Source organism: Saimiri boliviensis, chromosome 3, assembly GCF_048565385.1.
Source record: "Saimiri boliviensis isolate mSaiBol1 chromosome 3, mSaiBol1.pri, whole genome shotgun sequence".
In the NCBI taxonomy this organism is placed as follows: domain Eukaryota; kingdom Metazoa; phylum Chordata; class Mammalia; order Primates; family Cebidae; genus Saimiri; species Saimiri boliviensis.
This window is the reverse complement of record NC_133451.1, coordinates 34,869,901-34,897,528: the sequence shown is the minus strand read 5'-3', so window position 1 is coordinate 34,897,528 and position 27,628 is coordinate 34,869,901. Positions and strand designations below refer to the sequence as shown.

Genomic DNA, 27,628 nt, shown 5'->3' with positions numbered 1-27,628 from the left:
AAGTCCCATGTATCCTATTTGGCAATGACTCTGAAAAGAGACTACCTCTAATTTCTTCCATAGCTATTAAGAGTGTGGAATTCAGCTTTTATGAGATAAGTAGGTGATAGTTTTAAAAAGATTGAGAGCTAGCTAAAATCAGATTTTAGAAAGACATATATCCTGCTCTCAAACCTGTTCTTTCTATATATGTACTTTTTGCCTTATACCGTTACCAGTAACCACCAATATTTCTAGAGAGTGTACTGTTTCCTGTGTCTAATCAGTCACCGAGCCATGTGAGATCTGCCTCTTCACTGTGCCCCTCATCCACCTACACCTCTCTATTCTCAGGGCCAGGCCTTCATTGATCTGCCTGAATTATTCCGGGAGTCCTAAGTTCTCTTCATGCCTGTGCTTTGCTTTTGTTCTGGCGTACATTCTCCACCTCTCCAATGAGGAGTGTTTTCTACACTGTACCATGTTTCTCTCCTGCTTTAAAATTTCTGTGAACTTGGGCCGGGCATGGTGGCTCAAGCCTGTAATCCCAGCACTTTGGGAGGCTGAGGTGGGTAGATCACGAGATCAAGAGATGGAGACCATCCTGGTCAACACGGTGAAACCCCATCTCTACAAAAAATACAAAACATTAGCTGGGCATGGTGGCGTGTGCCTGTAATCCCAGCTACTCAGGAGGCTGAGGCAGGAGAATTGCCTGAACCCAGGAGGCGGAGGTTGCGGTGAGCTGAGATCGCGCCATTGCACTCCAGCCTGCGTAACAAGAGCAAAACTCTCAAAAAAAAAAAAAAAATTTCGTGTGTGAACTCTTTCACCTATTGGATCAAGCACAGAATTGTTGCATGGCATGCAAGGCTGAATATGACTCCATCAGCTTTGTCTCCCACAGGTTTTGCTTTCTCACTTAAGGACAAAACCGGCATCTGTCTTTATTCATCACACATTCCTTGCTGTTTCAGATCTGCATGTGTGATGTATATGGCCCCTCTACTGAGCTTTCGTTCATCCTTTTTGCTTCTCCTTCCTCTCATTACTTTCAGTATCTCTTTGTTGATACAAGCAACTCAACTGTCACTGTTCTTTGAAACCGTAGTTCAAATGCCCCAAAACCTTCTCTAATAGCTCTTACCTCTGATCATTATTTATTTGCACTCACAGTATTTTATAAGCAAGGCTACATAATTAAAATGATATGTGGCAGGAATGGTTTTCTTGGACATGGTAATAGGAAAAGACAATGTTTTCATGAGGTTCTAATGAAGAAAACATACATTTTTTTAGAAAAATTTTATTTTCAACCTTTTTCAGGTAAATTATTTTGATAATACAGGAATGTAAAAAATACAATTGCTTTGAAATGCCCGTCAGGTCTTTCCAGTATCAATTATAAAGATTTCCTCTTATAAGAAACAACCCTCTCCTCACCTCCAAGTCTGTGGTTTCTATGTTTTCGCTGTGTTTTAGTTTCACTTTTTCTCACTGTGTTATAATTTATTTGTCTACATGCTTAGGGCCCCTAATAGACTACAGGAACCTTGAGGACAAGGCCTCTCTTTTATTTAGGCTTCCGTAACCTCCTAATAAATGGTTACGGAATCACTGTTATTGGATATGCAGTGGTTTTTCATGTAGTTTTATTTTTCATGAATCCATGGGTATTAGTGTGTATGATTACAACAGTGGAAACTGTGTCTCAGCCTTTTTAAAAGCAACATCAGTTCTTAAGAGAACGTGCACATATTTTTCTTCTCAGGCCCAGATTTTCTGTGGAAAACAGTGTTTGACCATCATGTACTTGAAAAGGCAAAATGAAACTGACCTTTCTGCTTTTCCAAAAATATTGTTGATCACTTTACAGCAGTTACCAAAGCCTTCAGCTGTATTTTGTTTAAATCCGCATATTTACACTGTGACTTTGCATTGTACTTGTGTAGCAGAAGACCAAAACAACTGGTACTGAAATGTTCCACTTTTGTGATTGCATTATGTTATTAATCAGGGAAACTCAAAGAGATTTTTGATCACCAAATCACCAAGCAGATAGTCGAAAATAGTCAGTTGTCTTTTTGAATGACATAGTTTATAAACCTTGTTTTGCAGGCACCTGTGTTGTGATAGTTCACAAACTCAGATGGAGTGGATGACCAGTATCTTTGTTGCCCAGGTATGATAGTTGTTTGAATTTTCCAATAAAGTATAATAACCTAGTTTACAGGAAATGTTAGTGTGATGGTGATTTTTAAAGAATTTTTTATAAGCATTTGAAATATAAATATGATTGCCATAATCTTTGATTCTCTCATTCTTAGTTTTTAAAATAGTGTATTAATGTTCAAATGTATTCATTACCTTTTGCAAGAGAGTTTATTCCATTAAAGCTTTTTTTCTGCGAGCCCCACAGCCTCCTTGGCTTAGGTGAGGTGTGTTGCTTCAAAATGGTCCTGTGAGAAAGAGGGATTTTTCTAAGCTGTCATCCTACCAGAGTCCCACATAGACCTTCATTTAGAAAAGTGTTCTATTTCCCTTCTTGTTCTCCCACTCTCTCCACCTCTGCCTTTCCAGAAACAAGGACAGGAACCTACTTTTCTTTAATAACTGTTGTGTGCTAGATACTTCATAAGAGAAATTCATGTATTCCTGGCAGCAAACCATACAAGGTGTTGTTTGGCTTTATAAAACGAAGGTTTTGTTGTTTGCTCAGGACCATATATTTAATTCGTAGTTTAAACCCAGGGGTGTCTGAGGCCAATCCTTCTACTCAGTTCTACATTTGTTTTCCTCCCTAGAGCAGAACTTACCCTTTTGAGGAACAGTTAAATAGTCAAATTAATTGGACTGGGTTGCTTCCCAACCTTGTGTAGCTAAATTCCCAACAATGCTTCTCGTGGAGCATTGAATTTCATTGGTAACGATTAAGTTGCCATTCTTTATTACCGACGAGGTATTTTCCTGTTTCCCTTACAAGGAGAAGTTAGCTCACTCCAAAATCTAGTTCTTATTCGTTCTGAAAATAGTTTGCTCTGTTCATTTAATTTATTAACCTTTCCAGTGGGCAATAAACACAGCTCTTTTCAGCCTGTCTCTGCCATTACTACCTGGAAAAACACGTGCAGGAGAGACTGGCTGCTAACTTTTTAGAGGCTTTTCTTCTTCTTCTCTTTCTTCTTTTTTTGTAACTTTTTAAAATCTAGATACTCAAGTTATTTTTTTTTGTTTCAGGTTTTGAGACAGTCTTGCTCTGCTGCCCAGAGTGGAGTACAGTGGCATGATCTCAGCTCACTGCAATCTCTGCCTCTTGGGTTAATATGATTCTTCTGCTTCAGCCTCCTATCTGGGAATACAGGCATGCACCACCACACCTGGCTAATTTTTTATATTTTTAGTAGAGATGGAGTTTTGCCATGTTGGCCAGTCTGGTCTTGAACTCCTGACCTCAGGTGATCCACCTGCCTTGGCCTTTCAAAGTGCTAGGATTACAGGAATGAGCCACTGCACCAGGCCACAGATACTTGAGTTCTACTTTAGGAAAAACAAAAGACTGGATTTGAATTCTCTTAGTAAAGATGGGACTATAGAGTCTAAAGCTGTGACAATGTCATTTGTGGGACAACTAAATTGATATTTTTGCTTTTATAATTGGAGTCAGTAGACTGAAGTTGAAAGTTAAGGAATGAATACAGGAAGCAAAGCCTACTCTCTTGACCAGGTTATTTCTCACTGTCTCATGTTTTAATCCTTGTCCTTGTTTTCAAATATTTAGCCTAATTATCTTTCCTCTGTTCATTTTACTTCTTGTGATTATTTAGGTCCTCCCTTAAGATAAACACAGTAGCCTTCTTTGATTTAAGGATTTATGGTTTATCTCTGTAGGGAAACAGCAAAATAGCAAATATTAATGTATTTTAAAAGTGTAGACATACACACAAACACTTATGAGAATTAACAATAAACACCCTATAACTTATAATGAGCTCTTTTTGGTATTCAGAGTACTTCTGTAATCTCCATCCCTTTCTACACCCCTGCCTCAAAAGTCCTCCAGACTTTAGCTTAAGTATTCTATTCTCAGAGAAACTTTTCCTGACCTTAAGACGAATTAGACCTTCAGGCTATCACCTTAGCATCCTGTACATCTCCACTGTGACACTAACTTAAAAAAAAAAAAAAGTGTTATTAGCTATTTCATGTCTGCCTCTCTTACTAAAATGTAAACTCATGAGAAGGACTCTATTCACTGTATTTGACTTGAATGTCAAGTACATGTTCAATTAGTATTTCTAAACTAGGGAATAGGGTAAGGAAATCAGTAATCAGATAAAATTTCAAATGGATATCAGTGTGATAAAAAAAGAGAATCAATAAAATATGTCAGGTAAGGAGAGAGTGTGATTGACATAAGGAAGGCACTAATTGAGCGAGGTTCTCAGGGAATGACTTTCCAAGTAGGTGGCAGGTGAGCTGAGACCAATCTGAAATGAGAGGAGAATCGTGCAGGCTTCCAGGAAGGATCATTCAGGGTTGGGTACAGCAGAACTAGGTCCCGAGACGTCATCACTGTTTTGCTGTATTCTATAAATATCATGAAGGGAAGATACAAGAGATGTAGTTTCTGCTTAATCATTTGAAACAGGGGAAGGATATAATGTGACTAATTTTAAATGAAAAAATAATTCTGTTCACTTTGTTGAGGCTGCAGTATAGAGGGTCAAAGATGCAAGCGGGATGAACAGCTACAGAAAAGAAGATGTCAGCTCAGACTAGGATGGTAACAATGAATATGGTAAGACAAATTCAGGTTCAAGAATGTTTTGAAGGTAGAGCCAGTAAGGCTTTTGGAATTATTGTGAAGGGACAGTGTTGTCTGGGATATATACCCTGGGGTTCATTGTCACACACCAGGGCAATTTAGGACATGGACACACATGAGGAGTTTAGGAGCAGGATGTTTAATAGGTAGAAGAGAAGAGAGAGAGAAACAGCTTCCTCCATACAGGAAGGAGTCTCCAAGCAGAAAGGACCAGCTGGCAGGGAATGCACAGTTTTCTAGTCCAGTTTGAGGAGGTGGTTTCTGATTTACACAGGGCTCACAGATTGATTCAGTCAGGTATGGTGTTTACATAGTGTGTGGGGAAGGCTGGTCACTCCCAGCCTCACCCTAATCTTTTTATGCAAATTGGCTTTCCAGTTGATTGGCACCATCTTGTCTGTTCCTTAAAATACACGTGGCTGACAGAGAAGGGAAGACACAGCCACCATCTTGAAAATGTCTAGCCCTTAGTTCCTGCTGGCATTCACCCAAGCAAGCTCCCAGCTTGCAGGCTGCTCTTTGTTAGGAAGTGATTTGGGTCTGCTTTTCATTAAAGAGAAAAGCCTTACAAGGACTCCCATTCCCTTGCTATCTGCTAAGTAATTCCTTCTTAACTCCTTTATCAATTGGCTGTAGCAGTTTGAGAGGAAGAGTAGAAATCAAGAAAAGTTCTAGCTTTTTGGCAACTGTCAGATTTAAGTGCGATCCTCAGAGATTTACAAGGAAATAAAGAATTCTGTTTTGGCCACATAAACTTTGGGACACCTATTAGATACACAGATGTGTATGCTGGACAGTAGGTTGGATGTGTGGATCAAAAACTCAGGCACAGGTTTGGGGCTAAAATGTAAAGTTTGAGGAAGTCAGCACTTAGATTATATTCAAAGCTGTAGGATTAGTTGAGATGCCTGGGGGAGAAGGTTTGAAGTGAAGAGGGAAGCATGGAGGAGGGAGGGGGAGAGAGAGAGAGAGAGCAAAGGAAGAAGCACTTGGACATTTCAAAATTTAAAACAGGCAGAAGAAAAGGAAACAGCAAAAGCAATGATAAGGAGTAGGAAAGGAGAAAAAGCAGGTGATGGCTACAGAAAATTCTGTCAAATAATTTGCTTATATAAATGAGGTTATGATTAGATAGAGGTCAAGGTAGGTTTGGGGGTTTTGATTCATCTGTAAGATGGGAGAGCGTGTACTTGCATACATTATATTAAGACAATCCAGTAATTGGAGGAAGAAATAGAGGAGGAGGAAGAAATGGAGAGAAGAAGAGAAACGTTATTAAACCAGCAGAGGCACTGGACAGACATGAAATGATATGTTCAAGCACATGGTTAAAAATTCATTATTGAATTCATTATTAAAATCATTGTACAACAGAGAGTGTGGCACATTTCTTCTCAAATTACTGACCACCTCGATTTTTGGCATGCTGACAGATTATAGATGTGACTAGAGAAAAGTTATTTGCAATCAGAAAATACTGATGGCAAGAAATAAAACTCATTTATGTGACTATAGATGCAAGGAGATTGGTACATTTCATGGTGGGAGAAGTATTTTCTTAAGTGATTAGTAATAATTGTTGGATTGAATCAGTGAGTTCACCACATGTGAGGCAGGCAGGGATTTTAGAAGTGTAAGGGCAGAGGCAAAGGGGTGAGGTAATCTTCAGAGAATGAGGAAGCCAGTTGTCCCTCAGTAGAACTTCAGGGCAGTGCTGGATTCTCTCTTAAAATTTAAGGTTAAATTTAAAGTGTGATGGGTCTACACAGTAATTTATTTTTGTCCTCCATCAACTGGCAGGTACTGATGAAATAAGCTAAATTGTGTTTAATTAGGTTTGGGGCTTTGTCAGGCAAGTATGATAGAGGAAGATGAAGGAAGAAAATAAGTAATCAGATAAAATTTGGACTTGAAGATATTTACAAGGACCTGAGTTTACTGATTGACCATGAAATCTAAGCCAGGCAATGAGGGAAGTGGTAAAAAATGTAGTGAGAAGAATGGTGGTAGGTTAGAGGTCTCAAGGAGTGAAAAGAATAAGGTGAATGAAACTAAATTTAGTTAGCTGGAAAGATAGGCAAAAATTAGAAAGTGGAAGACAGAGGCCAGGCATGGTGGCTCACGCCTGTAATCCCAGCCCTTTGGGAGGCCCAAGTGGGCAAATCACCAGGTCAGGAATTCGAGACCAGCCTTGTCAACATGGTGAAACCCTGTCTCTACTAAAAATACAAAAATTAACTGGGTGTGGTGGTGGACACCTGTAATCCCAGCTACTGAGGAGGATGTGCAGGAGAATTGTTTGAACCCAGGAGGTGGAGGTTGCAGTGAGCCAAAAGGGTGCCATTGCACAACAGGGCGAAATAGGAGCCCTTTTACACTGTTGGTGGGAGTGTAAATTAGTTCAACCATTGTGGAAGACAGTGTGGTGATTCCTCAGGGATCTAGAATGAGAAATACCATTTCATTCAGCAATCCCATTACTGGGTGTATACCCAAAGTATTATACATCATTCTACTATGAAGACACATGCACATGTATGTTTATTGCAGTAGGGTTCACAACAGCAGACTTCGAACCAACTCAGATGCCCATCAATGATAGACTGGATAAAGAAAATATGGCACATAAACACCATGGAATACAATGCAGTCATAAAAAGAGGATGAGTTCATGTCCTTTGCAGAGATGTGGATAAAGCTGGAAACCATCATTCTTAGTGAACTAACATAAGAACAGAAAGGCAAACATGGCATGTTCTCACTCATAAGTTGGAGTTGAACAGTGAGGACACATGTACATAGGAAGGGGAACATCACACGCTGGGGCCCATTGGGGAAGTGGAGGGCCTAGGGGAGGGATAGCATTAGGAGAAATACCTAATGTAAATGATGGGTTAATAGGTGCAGCAAACCACCATGGCATGTGTATGCCTATGTAACAAACCTGCATGTTCTGCCCATGTATCTCAAAACTTAAAGTATCATAATAATAAAAGAAAAAAGAATCCCTCAAAAAAAAAAAAAAAGAAAGAAAGAAAGTGGAACACAGACATGGAGATGTTTGGGTGTGGCCTTTGGTTATAAAATGAAAGTTTGATTCTCACCTATATGATCCACACTGTATGATATTTGAAGTCATTTACAAATAACTATAAGGGCTAAATCAGAACACATCACTTGGATCTAAAGTGGAAAAAATACCTCTTAGTTCAATCCAAAGACAGTTAGCTGGTATTCACAGTTGTATATTACTTCAGAAAAAGAAATATGGATTTGGGAACTACATTTGCTCTTAGATAGTTCAAAATATATTCTAGCATATGCACCACACATAAGTGATTTGAAAGTCTAAGTGTAATTCACAAAATTGCCTAATTCCTTCTCAGTCAGTTTTCTCCCAGGTTTATGTGTTGGGAACATCGCAATGATATAATATCTCCTTTTTTTTTAACTATGTTTGGTATCATGTCATAAAAATAATATGAAACTATAACTTTCAGATTGAAGTATTATATTATCCACCATTATAGATTTGCTAAACTAAGGTAAATGCTTCACTAACATTCAAGGGTAGATATGATGCACATACACTAAGTCTAACAATAAAAGGATCTGCACTGTAAGATCATTGAGGAATAAATGAAAATTATAATATATGTACATTGATAAACATACAGCTTGACAGTTTGCCCCTTTGTATAAATTAGCTGTTATGTAGTATAAATTAGCTGTTAATATTATTATATTATACATAGTATTATATTATAGACAGTAAATATCTGTTTAAATGAGTTCTTTGCCATAAAGCAACACATTAAGAACTGCAACATAAGAACAAGAATCTGTTGCTTAAGAACTGAGGGAAATAAAGAGTAGGCATTTAGCTATATAGTTTACCAAATGGTTTCCATTTTATTACAATATTTGTAAACCTTTCATTTTATACTTGGTATTTTGTGTTTCCTTCATAGATTATTGTTTGAAAATCAACATAGTTTTTCCAAATTCTGGAAAGTTAATCTACTCTCGGGAGTACAAAATTCTTTAAATATTTTTTCTATGTATATCTCAAAGATTAATCACTCTGGAACTTATATTTTTACCTGTGAACATTTATACCCATTCCAAATTAACGTTTCTCTAGTCATATGTATAATTGTTTAGAGGGCAAGAATATATATAGTTAATGATTTGAGAACAAATGTGCCACAGTCTCTGTTGTACAGTGATTTTCAGTATAAATATTTAAATGTCTGAGTAAAAAGATTACATTTCTCTGGAATTCAATTAGATAAAATAGTAACATTTTTCAAGAGGTCATGAAGTTAGGCTAATTTTTCTGATAGTCATGCCTTAGGTTGATATGGGATATATAAGATGAAATTATTTTACACTAAAATTATACTTGGTGTGGAGAGAGAATAAATTATATAATTCCTTAGATTACAGTGCCTAGAAATGTAGACAAGTGTACTATTTTTCTTCCACAAAGAGATTTGCCAGTTTCCTCAAATATTTTTCCCCTATTGGTTTGATAAGTAGTACAGAAGGCATGTGTTTGAAACTTAGAAATTGAGTTGAGACCTCAAAGCTCGGTTCAGTTAAGAGTTTCATTTCCTGGAGCGATGCTGCCACCCGAGTCAACATCATAATCACAAATGGCATTCTCATGGAAATCAGATCACTTGATGTGGATATATGGAAAAGAAACCAAGCGGCTGTATCACATAGTACACCACATAATAAAATCACACACCAACAACTAGAAATTGTATTTCCACAGCATGAAAATGATATATGGCCACCAGCTGGAAAGGAACGAAAACGTTCAATAACCAAAAATCCCAAAATTGGAGGTTTGCCTCTGATTCCTATACAGCATGAAACAAACGCAACCCTGGCCCGGAGAAATATCGAGGTAGGTTAAGATTTTGTTTGTTCTATATTCAATTATAGAGTGTATTTTCCTATGTCATAATGTGATTAGGTCATTAATTCATTCACTTCAAAAGTACAACAGTAATCACTTTGAAAAGCATGGTAATAATTACATACAGCAAGAAAACAGTATGAATAACTCTATACCTTTTATTTTAATGTCATTGACCTCCCAATCACATATGCACAATACTACTTATTTTCTTACCTCTAAAGTAGCCAGTTTTAAAAATACGCCTATAGAAATTCCGGTGGTAAAATCACAATCTCAAATTCATCTTACAAACTTACTTACAACACCCTCAGAGTAAGCCCATGGTAGACTATGTCTGGAGCCATGGTAACTAAACTTTCTAGTAATATAATCACGTTCCAGTGCTTTGGGAACTGATGGGGTGTCTCAGTTAATTTAAGGACCTGCAAGATGACCCCTGAGAATCAAGAAAGAAGATTTGGCATCTTTCAGGAAAGCTACCGTTTGTTTTCCTTCTCACCTTGAGGTGTGGGAGAACATGAACAGCATTGATCTTGACGTGAAATTTGACCTCTTCAGCAAAGAACATAGGCTGTTTACTCTCAAAACTTGTTAGCCACTTTGGGACCAACACGTATTTCAGTGTCTTAATTGAGATCCTGAAAGCAAAAGAAAAGCATTTAGAAGGTGTTTTGGTATTAAGCTGTTTGAATTTTTTACTTTTCAAGCCTAGTTATTCTGCCCTGATATAATCAAAGTAAAGAATAAGCCTCCAAGAAATCATGACCTTGTCATTTCTTCCATTCTGTACCATCAGTTTTTCTCGGTAATAAACTGCACTGCAGAGTTCCTTATCTAATCAAGAATCTTAAAATTCTAAGAGGTTACATTTCCCAGGAACCAGGACAGGGGACACAGGCTGAACAGATGAAACTAACATAGGGGAGAGATATGCTGTACAGTAACTCCAGCTTCTTTTGACATTGCCTTCGAATCAATTATCGAGCAAAGCAAAATAAATTATTAGGATCAAAGTACATAACCAGTATCCACTATAGATAATGATTGACTGTATAATAGTTTCTTAGCCTTATCCCAAATCCACAATTTCAGAGACAATTTTTTAACATATTTAAGATAGGAAAACTGATGAACTGAAGCTATGAAGAAAGTGTTACAAATTATTAAAAGAATTACATGCATTATCAATTGCTGGAAAATTTATATGAGTCTTTAAAATAAAACAAGCTCTTTTGTAGCATTAGTAAATATAAGGTAGTTTGGTGATTTAATAAATTGGGCAAAGACATTTTTAAAATGCTCTAATTAATGTTGGAGAAACATAATGAAAGTTACTTTATAAGGTAATAAACTAAATTTAAAAAATTCATATAAACCATTAAAATATTTGCTATAGAATTAGATTCACATAAAAATTTAGAAAATATATTTACATCATGTCTAACCATTTTTGATCCTTTGTTTTAAAAATGAAAAGTGAGTTAAAATATTATTAAGTAGAATGTATTAATAAAAAAATGTAACAATGGATATATTCAAGAATTGTTTTTCAAAGAAGTTGTTTGCAGTTTCATAAATTTTGTGGCTTAGCCTGGCTTTCATTCAGTCCTATTGAAAGTCATATGAGAATACCCTCATCTAGGTAGGGAAGGCTTTATGGAGGAAGTGACTTCTAAAGTTAGTTGCGAAAATTAGTAGTGAGCCAGCTGAATATGCCAAATTGTTGGCAGAGGAACTCACATATGAAGAGACAAACAGAATGCTTAAGAATGCACAAACTAGATACTAGGTACTACCTGTGGTCCTCCCGAGTCCCCATAAAAGCATGGATATCTTACTTTAACTCCATGGTTCTAAGCTGCTTTATCTGTAAGCATACAGGTGGGTTTAATAAATAAACGCCGCAACCTTATTATAGTGCTGTTATGATGATTAAATGACATTGTACATGAGAATTTATTAGAATAAAGACTAGCATATAGTTAACATATATCGAAACACAGTATTAAGGAACTTGGAAGATGATATGAAAAAATTCATTAACTTTTTCCAAAGTTGCTATTTTAAGAGCAATAGCTTTAAAACAAAAATAATGGGCAAAGAATGATGATTCCGTGAAGCAGAAAATATTGGCATAGAATCCCACCCATAAACCCCTATCTTTGCTGTTAATATCCTGAGCACAGTTTGATGTGGTAGGAAGAAGCACATTGGTTTCAGAAATGCCAACCTGGGGTCCCCTTGCAAGCTCTCACTTATGCGACCTTGGGCAAATTGTTTTCTTTGAGTTCTATTTTTGCATCTTAAGATATAGACAATTTAAACTATGAATAATACAAAGTTTAAAGCATTAAAAGTGTTGTGATGATTAAATTTATTGATATAATTTTACATTTTATAACATGAAGAATATCAAGTAATACAGTGAGTTTGGTAATGAAAGCCAATTAAGAGAGTTTCTAGTATACTCCGTACATATTGGTCATATTACTTTTTGGTGTCCTGAGACTTCCATAACCATTGGCTTGCCTCTTTAGATTTAATGGAAAATATGAAGGCATCGGCTAAACCTATGTGAGTGATTTGCTGTGAGAACCCATTCATTATACCTTTCTCTACCTATGATAAGTAAAAACTACTTTCTCTCCCACTGGGAGAAACAGATTGTTTTAGATGGTTATTTTCATTCAAAAAACTGGTTTTTCCTAAGCACCCTGTGACATAAACTGGTGTTGCCTGTAGCAAGCCATCTCTTGCCCTTCCACTTGCAGACTTTATCTTTCTCTCTTTTTAAATTACTAATGCCTAATCTCTTAAGGACAGTACAGTATATAAACTATAACCTTCTTTCCCCATTATCTATTCAGTTTGGCTTGCTTTTTGTGCAACATTCAAGGCAGTCTGGCACACCTATTTTTCATGCAAAGTTTTTCCTCACTCTCCCATTCCCTAACTCTTCACAGTTTGCTTTTATCACATCTCCCCACCTTCATTTAAGGTTATATTATTTAGGCTAATATTATTGTTATATTAGTCTGTCCTCTCATTGCTATAAAGAAATGTCTGAGATTGGGTAATTTATAGAGGAAAGATGTTTATTTAGCTCATGGTTCCACAGAAAGCATGGTGGCATCTGCATGGCTTCTGGGGAAGCCTTAGGAAACTTAGAATCATAGCAAAAGGCAAAGGGAAGCAGGAACGTCTTACATGGGTGGAGCAGGAGCAAGAGAGAGAGAGGAAAGGTACTATACACTTTTAAACAGTCAGATCTCAAGATAACTGAGGAGAACAGCACAGAGGGGATGGTACTAAATCACTCATGAAATCCACTGCCATGATTCAGTCACCTCCTACCAGGCCCCACCTCCAACACTGGATTACATTTGAACATGAGAGTTGGGGAGGGATACAGATCCAATCCATATCAGTAGTGTACTTGAAATTTCAGTATTATGTCGGTTATTACTTGGCCCCTAAATTCTGTAAGAGAGCCGGAAGTCTTTACGCTGATGGTTGAAAGATAATGAGAACTGTTCCTCCGATATATGTAAAACCACTCTTTGTCCTTAATTTTTCCCAAGTAATAAATGCCAAGTGAAATTTTTTGACAAGATTAATGTTTGTTTATAAACCCTGTCTTGCTTTTTTTACTTCATTTGTGATAAAATACATATATCATGAAATTTTCCATTTTATTTAAAAGTACAATTCAGTAGCATTGGTTGTATTTACATTGTTGTTCAACCACCACTATTCGTTTTCTTAGTATTTTAACATATTCTCATGAAACTTTGGAATTAAACTAGATATTGAATATTTCTTCCTATAAATGACAGAGTAGGAGAAATGTATTTAGCTTAAGATGTGTAGTCATAATCTTATCTGAAAATTCCAAATTTCAAAATTATTTGTATATTATATTCATGAAAATATTTTTATTCCACTTGAAATTTCTGCTATAATTTTATGTTTGGATCTACTGGAATTAAGGAAAATAGAACAGTGTTCTATATTTGAAACTGTTGAAACTTTTCTTCATTTAGTCATTCAAAAAATATTTATTGATCATTTCCTATGTGTGTACAATGTTCCCACTAAAGTGAACTAATTAAAAGGAAAAAACAAAAACCTTTCTTGACACATTTAAGCAGGAGTGAGTTAGAAAAGGCAAGTTTGAAGTGAGATTCAATTTGAATAACCCGAAAGACATCTTTGAAGTGGTATGTTGAATAAGTGTTAAAATGAATTTCTATGGATTGCATTTCACAGAAGTTCCTGAACTTATGATGGGGTTGCATATCAATAAACCCACCATAAGGTGAAAATACCTAAAATCAAAAATGTGTTAAATACACCTCACCTATGGAATGTTACAGTTTAACCTAGGCTACCTTAAAAGTGCTCAGAATACTTACATTAGCCTCCAGCTGGGCAGAAGCATCTGGCAGCACAGCATGCCATATCAGTTATTCACCCTCATGACTGCATGCCTGACTGCATGCAGCTCACTGCCACTGGCCAGCGTCACAAGTGAGTGTCCTACTGTATATCTCTAACCAGGGAAAAGATCAAAATTCATAATTTGAAGTATGGTTTCTATTTAATGCGTATTTGTTTTGCACCATTGTAAAGTCAAAAGATCGTCTTGAAGCATTGCAAGCCAGGGACTGTCTGTAGTTGATTTTGTAGCTCTAAGATTAGTATGTAAATTCGGACATGCTACTTGTGTCAAAGTCAAGTTAGGACCTATGTCATAGAAATGAGCTCTTTTATAGGAAGCATCAACTTTTACTTAGATTGTACTTTCTAAACCTAAATTCTGACACATCTTGCTTCCCTGTGAGACATTTTATTTTATTTTTAGAGTGCAAGAGCGGAACTTGAAAGGCTGCGGCTCAGTGAAAAGCATGATAAAGAGGCCGTGGACTCGACCTTAAAGGAGAGAGCTTCCATCGTGGCCCACTGCCTGGAGCACAAGGACGATAAACTTAGAAGTCGAACCCGAAAACATCGGAGTTTCAACTGCCTGGAGGACACAGAGCCTGAAGCCCCATTTGGACAACAGAAAGGCCATAAAGGCCTGAAGACAGTGAGGAAGGCTGACGACAGGAGCAGCAAAGCTGCTTTGGACTCTGATCATAAGTTACCATCAAGGGTAATTGAAGAACTGAGTGTGGTTTTACAACGGTCAAGAACCCTTCCGAAAGAATTACAGGATGAGCAGATTTTGCCGTAAGAAATAAAATGAATTGGCTCCCCAGATTATTTTTTTAATAATGTATGCAATATTTGTGTGTAAATCCAAGACTGAACTGTAAGATAATTCATCAGAATTTGCCTATTGATAGGCAAATTTGTCTATGTATACTTAGGTATTTAAGGAGCATTTAAAAATATGTATATATGTGATTAAGTGTAAGATTAACTTTATTTTGGTCTGAACAAAGCTTGTAAAGATAAATTGTATTAACTTTGTGTAAGAAGACATTGGGTTACTTAGTTGGTCAGCCCTTTTAAAGTAGTTATCTGTTAAGTGGTATAATTTATGAACAGAAATTTCAAACTGTACTGTATTGTATAAAATGCTGTGTTTAAATGAAGCCTAAGAAACTATCTGTAACATATTTTGCACTTTGAGAAACCTTGTATATTAAAATACCGTATGTTTTTAGGTTTACAGAGTGTATACCTTAGGGAAAAGAAAGGGAAGTAAATTGAAAAGGGGGGAAGAATTTGTTGTAGTGGCTGCCTAAAATACACTGGGGTTTTTAAAAGAAACAGAGAGTTAAATGTCCTAGAAAACAAGGAAGTGAGCTAAGATTCATTCTAGTTCACTAATGACCAGAACTTGTCAATGAGAACCTACTTGTTAAGTAAAAAGTCCAGTGTTTATTTCCCCGGAGTAATATTCGGCCAGCAGATGTGAATAATAGCACTAGCCACTCTTATTAATATTTATGGTATTAGAGAACCAGCCACAGTATAGATTCACTACATTTGAGCTCACTGTTGGTGGCTGCTAAGAGGAAACTTACATTGCATTGGCGAGGTTGTGGACGCAGGACCTGGCCTGGATGCTGATTTGATTGTACTGTCATTGTATGCAAGCATTTTTTTTTTTTTTAATTTCTGACTATACATTTGGTACAAACAAAATTCATCACCACAGGATCCTGTTGTTTTGTTTGATTTTTAGAATTTTTTTTTTTTTATTATTAACTAAGGTTGTAATGTTTTTCTCTGAATTGTCAGAATTCACTGGAAGAATACAATATATGGCCATTATGGAGTCAGGGGTAGTTGCTGGTTTACTATACCTTTGGAAGATACCTGTTCACATTTAATCTGTTTTTTGTTTTTTGTTTTTGTTTTTGTTTTTGTTTTTGTTTTTGTTTTAAGTATGGGCGTGGTCTCCTCCCTGTACTTATGAATAAGGGCAAAGTCCTCTCTATTTTTGTTTCCACATAAAGACCAGCTACTGAATTGATGATTCTCCTGACAGACAATACTATCTAATCATAGTGCATGTTAGGGGAAGCATTTTTCATGAGTTTCTTTCAAATTGGAATACATTTGGTGAGTTCTGATGTTAAAAATTATGTAGCTAAGCTTTTTTTTTTTTAGCATGTCTTCACTTTTTCATCTGTATTCAAAGGCCCATACAGAGTCAGTCCAATCATAGTACAGTGATGTGGTGGTAAATGCTATGAATTCTTCATTGTAAAATACAGAGCATTTGTATTTTGGAGTGATAAAATAGTTCACCATGGGTATGAGATATTTATTCTTTAAATCAAAATGAATTAGAATTTTAAAGAAGCCCAAAACTGCAGGACAGTTTATGAAATAGGTGGCACTATTAGGGAATCTTCCTTTAAAGCAAGATATTATGTTATTTAGAAAGAAAAACTAATCTTAAACATGCTATTTCTAATAAATATTTATATTTTTATGAAATAAAGAGGTATGTGGAAATTAATATTTGGTGATGTTGGACAATGGAAAAATATCTAGAGTTTTCACCTGCCTTATCTGAATTTTTCTTGAAACTTGAGCTTAAAATCTGATAGCTGTTTCCCTTCCTATTCTGAACAATTGTCTCAATTTTTCAAGTGTAAGATAAGGGCTAATGATGACATCTCATACATTTTGAGTAAAAGTTAAATTGTTTTACAAGTCTACTTGAATGTGACTTTATTTTCAGAAGTTGAAGGTTGTTGTGAAATAGGTCAAATAGATTTTCTTTCCTTTTTTTTTTTTAAAAAAAATTGAATTTAATAAGTGGTTTCATTGATTTGAAGGCTCACTTGCTGAGAGCTAGGAACATTACAGTCTCTTTGGCCTGTATTGATAAGGCTGCCGACCAGACGCATCCCTAGAAGATGCATAGTACAAACCCTGGTTTATGGACACTTCTGCCCGCTTTACTACACCAGGAGAATGCCATGGGCCTGGAGTAGTGCCTGGACACATCAGCAGTGCCACCTGCTCATTCATGAGCAGCCCCTCGTGTTCAGGAACAGTCTGCCACCCAGGCCACTTCAGCTGCATCCACTGTAGGAAGGAGCTGATGGTGAGGCCCATGAGCTGAGGGTGAATGTGACTGCCTGCCCTGCCGTGACAAGATGCTGTCTCCATTTTTAGGACTGCAGCCGGCCCATCAAGGGCTACATAGTGAATACACTGGGCAAGGAGTAGTGGCATGTGGAGCGTTTCACCCTGAGTGTGAGAAGCCACATTCCTGGCTCTGGTGCTGTGAGAAGGACCTGGCCTACTTTGTGATCCACTACAGCCAGCTCTCTCGGCACATCTGCTACAGCTACAGCCATGAGGTCACAGGCAACATGGTGCTGGCCCTCAACAAGGCCTGATGCGTGTGAACCTCTTCTCCTGCTCCACCTGCAAGAGCAAGTTCACTCTAAAGAAGAAGTTTGTGGAGTCTTGACACGAAGCCCACATGTGAAAGGTGCTAGGAGAACTTCCTGCTGGAGCTGAAGAAGTTTTTGGAGCTAATGTCTTGCCAGCCACAACCCAAATCTGGGAACTACAACTCTGCCTGAAGGCTCTGTTGCCTGGCCCTTCTCTCTCACCCGTCCTTCTCCCAGAGGACCTCTGCCTTCTTCCTCTCAGTTTGCTGCCTTCTCCCAGCCAGCTTCCACTTCTGTTTTCTGCCCCTGGAATCCTCACTGCCCTTTACCTGCTGCTTTTCCTCCCCGTGTCTCCTTCCTCATCATCTGTACTCTTTGTATTCTCTTATCTCTACCTTCCCCAGTGTCTTTTCTCTCCTTTGCATGGCTTCTCTTTCCTTCTGTGCAGAGGCAGGGATTCAAGTGCTGGGGAGTCTTTGAAGAACCTTGCTCCATGCCCTACAGCTGCATCTACCTGTGCCCATTGGCTTCAGCCTGCAGAACTCCAGGGATAGCAAATCAGGGCCTGGGTTCACCGGAACACCCATCCTGGCCTATCCTGACCTGTCCCTCCCTACAGGGGACCAGGTTGCACACACTCCTGTGGGACCCTTCATGCCAGAGTGACCATACTGGGTGCATGTGGCATTTGGTGTACCCACAGCCAGAGCAGCCCACCTGAGCTACAGGACCAGGGACCCTCTCAGTATTCACCATTCATTCAACTAATATCCCTGTGCCCAAACTGGGCCAGCAAGTCCTGCCACCCCATTCACTACCTGGAGGGACAGGAGCCCACTTCCATCAGGGGGATTTGCTGAAATCCAATCTTGTCCCCTGCCTACGGCCAAGCCACTATGATTCTCCCCTCCCCTAGACCAGAACCTGTGTTGAGACTTTGGGTGTGGCTGGGAACCAGGAGGTGATAGAGTCAGAGGTGGCTTATTCCACCCCCAAGAAAAAGAATTCCTACACAACCAATGTAGACCTGGTGTTGGCATTCAGGCTTGCATAAGGAAGGCTTAGTCACATACACAAAAAACAACACACACATACAGATCAAAAGTACTCCGAGTTTTATTTCTGTAGCCCTACAACTAATTATTAAATATGGTTTTAAATATTTAAATTTCTAAAATCATTACCTGATGATTCATCAAAGTGTCAGAATTCAAAACCAAGCAAAAATAATTGAAGCAAAAGTATAACTTTGGTTCATAACTATGTTAGATGCTGGATTGCATTATTTTTAATTCAAAAATTATGATGCAAAAGAAAATTAAATACATCAAATTTCTTTGAACAGGTTGTAGCATCCAGATATTTGTATTTTTTTCAAGTTTTAATCACTTTAGGAAGAAGATTAAAACTTTCACCATCTCAACAAAATTTGCACAAAGACTTACATATTATCTTTACTCAAATGAACTTGTAACCAACCCCAAACTCATTTTGCTTGCCTCACCACCACCAGTAAGTGAAGAAACGAAGTGGAACAAGGAAGGCAGCCTACTTTGGAAAGCCTGCAAACCGAGAAGATGGAAGACTGGTGTTCTAAAGTACCGTTTTAAGACAGTATAAATTTCAAGCTCTTTTTAGGTTTAGGGTAGCAGGGGTTAGGATCAAGAGGTGAGCCCCAACCACAGACATTTGGGTACTAGTGAGAGTTTGAGGAGGTGGGGAGCTGCATTATCCATGATCAGCTCACAATGCTACTGCAAATCTTAAACAAAAACCTAGTTGTTTGCATACCTCCCGCTTAATCACAGTGTTAGTTAGAAAACCTCGTGACTGTTGTCCTTGAATTTTATCTCATGCCCTAAAATTAGCCTATGAGCAGGAATGGGTAAAGACCCTTTAACCATGAATGGAGTTAGTGAATACTCCTCTACTGTTTCACCGTTACCAATTAGTTAAGACAGCATTAATTGTAAAATGTGACTATTTTTTCTGTCATGTGTACAATCATCACATTTATTTCTAACGATCAGGGAATGCAAAGCACAGAAATGAATCAGGTAACTAAAGTTTATGTTTCTAAGTTGTATAATTATTTTAACAATTTTAAAAAATATAATATAAATTACATTGTATTCTCCCTTCTATGCAACAGCCACCATATGTTGAATGTAAAGGTTTTAATAATTGAGATACCTCTGCAGATTTAATCCTTTTTATGAGTTAAAATTCAGAACTCAAAATGTCCTCATCTGAGAACTAGGAATGTTAATCAGCTTGTTGACTTTATTCAACAACTATTTTATACACACACACAGATTATGAGCCAGGTATATGAAATAGATACGTATATAGCGGCATAGCAGAGGTGCAGTAAATGTTAGTTATTAATGTATTACTCCTCCTAGCTCTCATTTAATCTCAGTTGACCCTAATGGTTTTCAAAGCCGCTTCTAGCAGGCAGATCACGATGGTGGAATAGAAGGCTCTTCCAGTTGTCCTTCCTGAAAGGACACCAACCTAATAACCACTATCTACACAGAAAATAAACTTCATACGAACCAAAAATTAGAGGAGCACTCACAGTACCTGGTTTTAACCTCATATCATGGAAAGAGGCACTGAAGGAGTAGGAAAAAGTGTCTTGAATCAACACCATTCCTCCCCAGCCCCTAGTAGGAGCAGCATGTTGCATTGAGGAAACCTTTTAGGACAGTGGCCTGGGCAAAAATTTCTTCAGTAATATCCCCACAAGCACAGGCAGCCAAAGCAAAAATGACCAAACGGGATCACATGAGGTTGAAAATTTCTGCATCGCAAAGAGAACAACCCAGAAAGTGAAGAGACAATCCACAGAATGGGAAAACATATTTACAAACTATCCATCTGTCAAGGGATTAATAACCAGGATAAATAAGAAACTCAACAACTCTATAGGAAAAAAATCTAATACTCTGATTAAAAATTGGCAATAGAATTGAATAGACATTTCTTAAAAGACATACGAGTGGCAAACAGGAAGATGAAAAGGTGCTCAATATAAATGGTCATAAAATTGCAAATCAAAACTCAATCAGAAATCATCTCAGCTACATTACAATTGTTTATGTTCCCAAAACAGGCTAATCAATGCTAGTGAGAATGTGGAGAAAAGGGGACTTTCTTGGTGGGAATGTAAGTACATCTGCTGTGGAGAACAATTGGAGGTTTCTCAAGAAACTAAAAATAGAGCTACTGGATAAAGAAAATGTGACACATATACACCATGGAGTACTATGGAACCATAAGAAAGGATGCGTTCATGTCCTTTGCAGGGACATAGATGAAGCTGGAAACCATCATTCTCAGCCAACTAACACAAAAACAGAAAACCAAACACTGCATGTTCTCACTCATAAGTGGGAGTTGAACCATGAGAACACATGGACACAGGGAGGGGAACATCACATACCAGAGCCTGACAGGGGTATGGGGCTAGGGGAGGGATAGCATGAGGAGAAATACCTAATGGAGATGATGGGTTGGTGGGTGGAGCAAACCACCATGGCACGTGTATACCTACGTAACAAACCTGCATGGTCTGCACACATACCCCAGAACTTAAAGTGTAATTAAAAATAATAATTAAAAAAGGAAAAATCTTGCCTGAAAAAAATAGAGCTACCACATGATCCAGCAATCCCACTGCTGGATATATACCCCAAAGAAAGGTCATCAGTCTGTTGAAGAGATAGCAGCACTCCGATGCTTGTTGCAGCACTATTCACAATAGCCAAAATATGGAAGCAAGCTCAGTGTCCAACAGACGAATCAGTAAAGAAGATGTGGCACTCAGACACAATGGAGTGCAATTCATTCATAAAAAAGAATGAGATACTGTTATTTGCAACAACGTGTAGAACTGGAAGTCAGTACTGGAAGTGAACTGAGCCAGGCGCAGAAAGACAAACACCACTTATTCTCATGTATTTGTGGGATCTAAAAATCAAAGCAATTGAATTCATTGAGATAAAGTGGGGAAGGATGGCAACAAGGGGCTGGGAAGGGTGGTGGGAGGGCGGATGGGGTGAGGTAAGAATGGTTAATGGATACAAAAGAATAAAAAGAATCAATAAGACCTAGCATTTGATAACACAAAGGGGTGCCTGTGGTCATTTTAATTGTACATTTTAAAACGACTAAAAGTATAACTGGCTTAACACAAAAGATAAATACTTGAGGGGATGGATAAATCATTTTTTCTGAAATGATTAGCAAACATTACATGCCTATATCAAAACGTCTCATCTACCCTGTAAATGTATACACTTACTATGTACCCATAAAAATTAAACATTTTTTTTTAAATTTTAAAACTGCTTTTAGCAGATTTTTACTTCATCCTTTAAAAAGTAGTATGCACTAATAAAGCAGATTACTGCAAGTCACGGACTGAACCGTCTTCTCCCCAAAATCATGTGTTGAAATCCTAATTCCTAGTACCTTAGAATGTGACTATATTTGGAGGTAGGGCCCTCACAGAGGTGATTGAGTTAAAATGAACTTATTAGGGCAGGCCCTAATCCACTCTGACTGGTGTCATAAGAGGAAATTAGGACATACAAAGAGACTGGGGATGCCCAGCCACAAACGAAAGGCCATGTGAGGACACAAGGAAAACACAGCCATCTGCAAACTGAAGAGAAAAGCCTTGGTGTGGGAGGCAGTGTTGGGGGGTCCAGCTGACATCTTGATGTTGGACTTCCAGCCTCTAGAACTATAAGAAAATTAATTTCCGTTGTTTAAGCCACCCAGTGTGAGGTATTTTGTTATGGTAAACTTGATAAAGTAATACATCACATTTTTGTATTGATTTGTTAAAATTGATACACGATGAGCAGAATACTACATGGCACTTGCAGGAATTAGTTCTTGTGTTCTTGTTGCTCCAAATCTCAGACTTTCTGGCATCACATCAGAAGTTACAGTAACCATAATGACTAATGGAGGATAAGGACATGTTGCCATGTAACTGCTTAGAATTCACCTAGCTAAATAACATGAACTCTAAAATAATATAGCATAAAAATTCAAAATTGTGGCGCAGCAAAATTATTGTTGGGGTCTGTTTGTATAGACTCAAGTCCTCGTATCAAGAGCCACTCTTCCAGCAGAGTAAAGCTGCCCAATCTTTCACAACATCTGATAAAGAATATTGCTTAACCTTCCAAAGAAAAACCAAGAGAGTTTCTCAGTTAAATTACTGAGCAATCAGCCAATACACTAGGCAACAGAGACACAAAAATTCACTTCAATCAACCCAGCTGACCCACACTATGGTTTTACAGCCCGATGATTGGCTTAGCAACAACCTTCATCAGATAGAAGCATTTATATCTCACTGGGGAGGATCTCCTCTTCCCGTCTACTGTTGCCTCACTTGTCTGCTCCTATTTGCAGCAAGACTCTTTATTACATTTGTCTAACTTGCTGCCTTCTCTTTTTAACCTCCCATTCTCTCTTTGAACCTTCTTTACTCAGTCTTTTGTTTCCTATTACTCTTTGAAAACTGCTCCCAGCCAGATCAGAACAACTTTACTGCTGACTTTAATGGCCAGTTTTCAGTCATCACATTGACCTATCACCATCAATAGCATTTTACACAGTTAAGCACCCTGCCTTATGTAATAATTCTAGTGTTGGTCTCTAGGATGCCACTATCATGTGGTTTTTTCTTCACAAGTGAGTCTTTTCAGATCCTTTACTGGATAGCCTCACTCCTAGAAGAACACATCGAGTCTCATAACTTTGCATACAGTATATCTTCTGCGCTATGCATATGTTTAACTTCAGTCTGAATCTACTCATTGAGTTCCAGACTGTAACTTACATTTCCGCTTGAGTATACAACTGGCATCTCAAATATATCTAAAGCTCTTTACTTGCTCCTCAGTCTTTCCTTGTCTAGGACTTAGGTACAGAGATATTAAGCGGCATTATTCAGCTAATGATTGGCAAAGCTGGCACTCAAGTCTAGCTCAAGAGGCCACACTTTTACTCTCTGCACATAATTATATATTTACTGAATTATGCAAATGATTCTGAACTTGTCTCCCTGACTGTATGCTGCTATGTGGAAGGAACCGAAAGACAGAGTGAACTTCTGAAATAAAAGATTACGTCTCTTCTCCTAATAGCTTTCTATTTCAGTTAAGTTAAAATGGATTGTCTTTATCAATATAAGACATGTTGCATTTATGAATATAAATATTTAAAATGTATTTAAATATAAATACAAGTTGGAAATGATTGTTCCAATGTACCACCTGCTATTTTTTAAACACTCTGTCTCACTCACTTTGCTACAAGCACATTGTTCCTCAACATCATTAGGCATGGAAAAGCCTTAGAACTTTTCACTTAACTGTTGCTTCTGTTGGCAACACTCTTTCCAGACATACACGTGGATGGCTCTGTTAACTTCATGTGTACTACCTTGAATGTCTCCTTGCCAGGAAGGCAGTCTCTGAGCATCCCATATAAAGTGGCATCATCACCTTCTATCCCCTTTATCTTCTTACTTCATTAGGCATATCAGCACCTGATAATTGACATATTTATTGGTAAATACTTTAATGATCTACTTCCACTAGAATATAACACTGCAAATGCAAAGTCTCAGATTTACCGCGGTATTCCCAGAATCTAAAATATTGCTTGTGCCGAATCTCATATTCACTACTGAAACATATATTGAATGAATGAAGTCATAGTATAATGAAGTAGCTTGAAGAAGAACAGTGATTCCACCAAAAGCTAGAAACAATGGGAAACAAAATTAAACAACGACAACAACAACACTCTAAAGGCTGTTGCAGAAATGAGGAATAAGGGTGGCCAGATTCTGAGGAAGTGGGAACATTAAAGACATGAGCTAATATTTTAAAGCTGCTCTTTTTCTGGGTGAATTTAAGGAGTCTGTACACAAGACAAAAAGTTGAAAATCTAGTCTTTGCTCAGGTTGAGATGATTTTAGATAGAATAAATAGCAGAGCTAAATAAATTTGTAGTCTTGTTCAGGAAACAACATTGGAGACTCAAGGCAGTCATATCATAGCAAGAATGGAGGAATAGAACGCTAACATAGCCGGTTTTCCCTTTAAGACATCTGCTGAATTGTGATGCCATATATGACAGTAAGCAAGCAAGCTCAGCAAAAAATCTCTAATAGTGCAGTGGAGTTGTTTGTAGTCTCATGATATCAAGAATAGAAGAATTCAATTGCATTTACTACCATGGAAAGAGACCCTTGTGAACATACAAGCTCTTATTTGGAAGGCTTGGAATGCCATATGGTTGGAGCAGGTATGAATTGGCATCTTGGCAGAACATCATCAAAACTGCCCACAACCTCAATTGAGTTCAGGCTCATTGGATCAGAATCATTAGCTTCCTCTCTGCCAAAAGATAAAAAGATAAATTCTCTCTGGAACTTCTCTATTTTTTTTTTCAATTTCTGGCATTTAAAAATGAAGTAAAAGGGAAAAAATTCAAGAGATATGATCCTCTGACCAAAATGCTTGGATGGAAAAATAGATAATAGAAGGAAATTCCCAAATGATGAAGCTGTTGGAATTACCAGAGAACGACTAAATAGCAGCTATAATTAATACTAATAGTAACAAGAAAATATATTTAAAAATATGGAACACATTGGATAATTCTGCCAGAGAACTGAAATTTTAAAATATCAAATAAAAATGTAAAAGTTAAAAACATAGTAACTAAGGTTAAAAGCAAATGGGTTAGTGAACTGTATGACAGGTTAGTATAACAATCAAATATATCAAAAATGAACACACAGGAAAACAAAATCTATAGACAAAAGAAGTATGTAAGACACTGTTAAAATGTCGAGCATGTGTGTAAGGTGTTATCCTAAAAGAGAGGTGATGGGAAATTGGGAGGAGGCAATATTGGAAGAGAAAATGACCAACAGGTTTTTTTTTAATAGCTGTGTAATTTGTACCAATGGAGTCAATATATTAGCCAAACTCTAAGCAAGGTAAATTAAAACAAACAAAAAAAAAAACATTTTTGTTACATTATAATAAAACAATGGGAATTACATTATAATAAAATTACATTATAATACAAAATTACATTATAATAAAATAATGGAAAAGTCACTGAGGGAATCTTAAAATCAGCCAGAGAATACTGAAACCCCAAACTGAAAGTGTTAAAAATACAATGACAGTGGCCTCTCGCCATAAAAGATGACAGCCAAAAAAAGAATAAACTCCAATTATTAAAGTGCTACAAGAAAATTTAGGCCAAATAGAATTCCATATCCTTTAAAATATTGCTCAAAAAAAGATGGCAAAATAAAGGCTACTTCAGAGAAAGAGCAATTTCTCAGTCAACCTGCACTGAAAAAAAAAAAAAAAAAAAAAAAAAAACTAAAGATGTTTTAGATAAAAAGAAATTGGTCTTATGTAGAAGTGCCAAAATGCAGTAAAACTAAAGAGCAAATGAAAGAAAAAAAAAATCAGGTAAACATAATATTGACTGTGTTAAATGATGACATAATGTCTTGAGAATAAATGTTTGCACATTGTCAGGGAAGAAGTGAATGTGATAATTTGTATTAATTAAGATGTCAAGGATACATGCTTTAATTTCTAGGGTACCTGCTAAAAGAAAAGTGAAAGAAAATAGGACTTTCATGTTTATAGAAAAGCAAAATGGAAAATTAAAATATATTTTAGTAATTCAAAAGAAGAAAAAAGAGAAAAAGTGACAAAAACAGGTCACATTGAAAACAGTAGTAGTAAGGTGGTAGACATAAGGCTAAATATGTCAGTAATTACATACAAAACTAACCGCTTCAATTAAAAGCAGACAACAACAAAACCTATACATGTTCTGGTTCTCAGAGACACATATAAAATATGTAGACAGATACTGAAAATAAAAGTTCGAAAAAGATATATAGTCTGCAGACACTGATCTAAAGAAAGCTGGTTTCCCAAAGCTAATAAAACACAAAGTTGTTTTTAAGGCAGGAAACATTACTTCAGAGAGAGACATGGCTTGTAAAGGAGTGGTCATTTCAGGGAGTTAAATGAATAAGCTCTTTACACCTGCAATAAAATTGTAAGCCTCAAGGACCACCGTCCAGGTTCACATTCATGCTGTAAGAAAATGCCACTCCAGACAAGGAGAAGTGCTTACTACGGTGCCAGTTGAACTCTACAAACACGCTCTGGCCCAGTACAAGTGTATACACTGCACATACTTTGCACAAATGGTTACAATGATGAAAGAATTGTTATAATTAAATTTTTATACTGAAAATAGTTCAGGATCTATTAAAAGTAGCCAATATACTTGAGTACATTTGTATGAATTCCATGTTTCTTAATCGTTTTTGGTCCAGCTACTCCCTAATAAAAATCGAATATCCATTAATGAAATATATTTCTTCTTTATTAGATGAACTTAGCTTTTGCTCCAAGGGAATTTATCTGGTTTGTGCTATCATGTATGTATTATTACAACTAAATATCTACTCTTGCCCACTCTGAAATAAAATTGTGAAATTTACCTTATAAAAGTAAATGAAATTAAATGGTTAAATAAGTCACTTCCCACAGTAAGAGATTGCTGAGTTGAATCAGGAAATTAGACGTATAACAAATATTTTAGAACAAGTTAGAAATCACATATTTGACATGCTAAATGAAATTACCATAGATGCGATGGTTCTTATAAGGATGATTTTCCAAAACATAATGACTTTCTGTTTTACTCCATCTCATGAATAATAAACAGTGTGTACTTACGGGCAAAGAGCAATATGGATACATTCCAAATAAATCGGATCTTATCCAAGATTTTATAGCCATATTACAAAATTACCAGGATTGAGGCTTCCTCTCAGGGTGATAGTCAAAAAACTAAATCTCATTCAGTGACAGATTTACCTATGTCTAGGGATACAAAAACTTAAAACATTTTAAATGCACTCATACATCCAATATA

The 27,628-nt window shown here is 37.0% G+C and overlaps 1 protein-coding gene across 6 annotated transcripts in view; it reads left to right on the top strand.

The window, feature by feature from the left end:
• The window catches only part of ARAP2 (ArfGAP with RhoGAP domain, ankyrin repeat and PH domain 2), a 189,991-nt gene extending 173,078 nt beyond the window's left edge, over nucleotides 1-16,913 (top strand). For all 6 annotated transcript variants that reach the window (XM_074395987.1, XM_074395988.1, XM_074395990.1 and 3 more), the window contains 3 exons: nucleotides 2,098-2,161; nucleotides 9,588-9,722; nucleotides 14,602-16,913. In XM_074395987.1, the coding sequence (XP_074252088.1) occupies nucleotides 2,098-2,161; nucleotides 9,588-9,722; nucleotides 14,602-14,973 (571 nt within the window). In that variant the 3' untranslated portion in view covers nucleotides 14,974-16,913. The remainder of the gene's footprint in view (nucleotides 1-2,097; nucleotides 2,162-9,587; nucleotides 9,723-14,601) is intronic.
• Nucleotides 16,914-27,628: the final 10,715 nt, after the last annotated feature.